This window comes from Trypanosoma equiperdum, assembly GCF_001457755.1.
Source record: "Trypanosoma equiperdum strain OVI genome assembly, contig: ctg_540, whole genome shotgun sequence".
NCBI lineage: Eukaryota > Euglenozoa > Kinetoplastea > Trypanosomatida > Trypanosomatidae > Trypanosoma > Trypanosoma equiperdum.
The window spans coordinates 1-2,849 of NW_027124466.1; the positions used below are offsets into that span (position 1 = coordinate 1).

The 2,849-nt window shown below is 40.0% G+C and overlaps 1 protein-coding gene across 1 annotated transcript; it reads left to right on the top strand.

The window, feature by feature from the left end:
* Positions 1-1,338: 1,338 nt before the first annotated feature.
* On the top strand, positions 1,339-2,598 carry TEOVI_000227500 (Trypanosome variant surface glycoprotein (A-type)/Trypanosome variant surface glycoprotein C-terminal domain containing protein, putative; the record flags this gene model as incomplete). Its single annotated transcript, XM_067225369.1, has 1 exon — positions 1,339-2,598. One exon carries the CDS (start codon positions 1,339-1,341, stop codon positions 2,596-2,598), a length of 1,260 nt encoding a protein of 419 aa, XP_067081470.1.
* Between the last annotated feature and the right edge of the window lie 251 nt (positions 2,599-2,849).

The following is a 2,849-nucleotide window of genomic DNA, read 5'->3' on the forward strand; positions in this document are numbered from 1 at the left end:
AAATTTTAGTAAGACATGTATGACGGTGAAAATGAGTGAAATTTGTAGGGTGATAGGATATAGAAAGTGAGTGATATTCTAATTTGGTTCATTTTATATTTTGTTTATTTCCATTATTTTATGCATATTAGTTACGTTAACAATTATAGTAATAATAATGATTATGATTATGATTATGATAAGAGAATGTTGTGACTGTCTATATACGAATATTATAGTAAGGGTGGTGGTGAAGACTAGAGAGATGGCTAAGCATCAGCACTTAAAATGGTGAAAAGGGGCAGTGGAATAAGTGAGACGCGTAGGGATGGTAAAGGGACTATTATTAAATAAATCTGGAGAAACAGAAGGGAGAGGATGGCAAATGGAAGATATGCAGTTTTAAACAGAAATATGGCTCTTGCAATCACTTTCCAAAACAAGAGGGAGGAGAAATGATACATTGACAAATCCAATGTAAAGGCGAAATTGAGTCTCCACGCTATCCACAGTGATAGACCCCACTAAGACCATTATTTTTAATATTTTGGATTTACATACAGAGCTTTACGTTCTGAAATTCATTGTAAACCTGTCAAAGAACAAAATGTATCCTTTATATTTTCATAATTTCCATAGGGTTCTATAGTTAAAGCAACCTTTACATAAATTGAATATGTTAGTGATGTAATCACATTTAGTGACAATTTATATGTTATATCGGGTGCTATGGATGCTTTATGAATTTGTGTTGCTTCTTTTTTCCTATATTGTTTTTTCGCTTCCTTGCTGTAGTTGGTATTTTTCATTTTCTTTTTTTCGCTTCTTGAGCCAAGCTAACATACAACGCTTCATGGTTGCCAAAAATGTGACTGAAACCGCGATATTTTAGCTTTAATCGCCAACAAAACTATTAACACCACAATCAGATTTTAAAATATCGTTAAACAAATAAAACCCTTGTAATATACCAGAAATGCGATGTTGCTGACCACAGAAAAACTTCCTAACTTCTTACACCACCAGTGTCACAAAAAAAAACTATAATATCATTTTCAAACGGTTTTTGCAAAGTATTCAACGGGATCTTTACAAATGCCGCTTTCTACGCAACCCTGGCGCTATCAAACGGCAACCGAAGCGCCATGTTTGGATTGCAAAATCCTTGCAAATGTATCGGCAGCTATTGTGGTGTTATCAACGACGACAGTTGCCCAAAAGGATAAAAGTCTATTGAGTACGACGTGGATACCGATGTGTGATATCGCTCAGCAGCTGGGGAACGTGCCCAACAAAAGCTATAAGATGATAAAATAAGTGATCACAGCCGCAGAAACAGCGCGGCTGCAGGCATTAAAGATGAGCATTTTCGCAGCCAAAACAGCACAAGCACTAGAAAAGCAACAAGCAAGCGTGCTGGGAATGTACTTTACTCTAAAAGCAGCAACAGGTGTCCAAGCTGTTAAAGACAGACTCGCGGCCGAAGCAATAACGGCAGCGGCGGCCAGTGGCTATTTAAAGGGCCGCATAGACGAGTTCCTGCATATCGCCGTAGCAGGGGAAGCAACAGGACAAACCTATAACTGTCTCCAAGGGGCGACTCTCGACAAAACTACTCTAACAATCAAAAACTCAGACGCCGTCAAGTGCAGTTTCGTCCCGGCAGGAGTCAACGAGGAGTCGACAACGACGCCGGACATAACACTAACGGGCTTCAACAAACTGAAAATGGTGACTGCCGACACTGCTGGTACTCTGCAACACACTGAGGACTGTCCACTATTAAGCTCGGCAAACCCGTCACTTGCAGGTGCCGCACAAACAAAGGCCGACCTAAACTTCGCAGGTGGGTACATAACAGTAAGCAGTGGCACAGCAGGCTCCGGAAACTTTACGGAGCTCAAAACAGATACGTTAGCACCGCCAACCAGCGAAGGCAACGAAATCTGTCATGCGGTGCAAACAGCGATTAAGCCGCTGCTCAACAACAAACCGGAGAAAGAACCAATAAACAACCAAACGATAGCAACGTCTAATGAGTTCAAAGAGGCCATAAAGGCATTTGCGGGAATAAAAGAGGACACAACAGGCGAGAAGACAAAGCAAAAGAAAAATGAGATTTTTACAGCTGATGCAGCAGCCGCGATACAGAGGTTTTTGACAGATGTGGACAAAACAGAAATACCTACGACCCCAGCCATAACATCTGCACCGCGGCCGCTAAGCCAGATAAACGATGAAGGAACCCTAGCAAAACTAGACTGGAATTGCAAGCTACAAGCATGGAAGGAAGTCCAGAAAAGCCCAAGTCAAAACTGCCCACTGCACCCCGGTAATGAAAAGAAAACCCAACAAGCCTGTGACAGCCACCACGCGGACCGAGCTGCCTGCAACGGCAAGGATTTCTGTACTTATGATGAAACAGAGAGTACAGATAAAAAGCGTAAATTTAACGCAACCAAAGCCACTAAAAACAGCGTCCATGTACCACAAACTCAAACTGGAGCTGGCGAATCAACAACAGATAAATTCAAAGATAAGAAAAAGGATGACCGCAAATTTCCGGATTGTAAATGGGATAGAGCAGAGTGCAAGAATTACACTTCGTTTGTAAACTAAAACATTTCTCTGATGGCCGATACTTTTGTGAGTAAGGTAGAATTTTAATAAATCTAAATTTTTGGGTATTTTTGCTCAATTTCATGAAGTTTATAAAATTTTCTATTTTGATATATTTTAAAACTTTTATAGATCATTGAAAATTGTTGAATTTTGAAAATATAACATTTTTGTATAAAAGTGTATGGCATTGCCTATGGATTCAAAGTAGTAGTGCAACAGGGTGTGAAAAAGAAGTGGTATTCTAATTT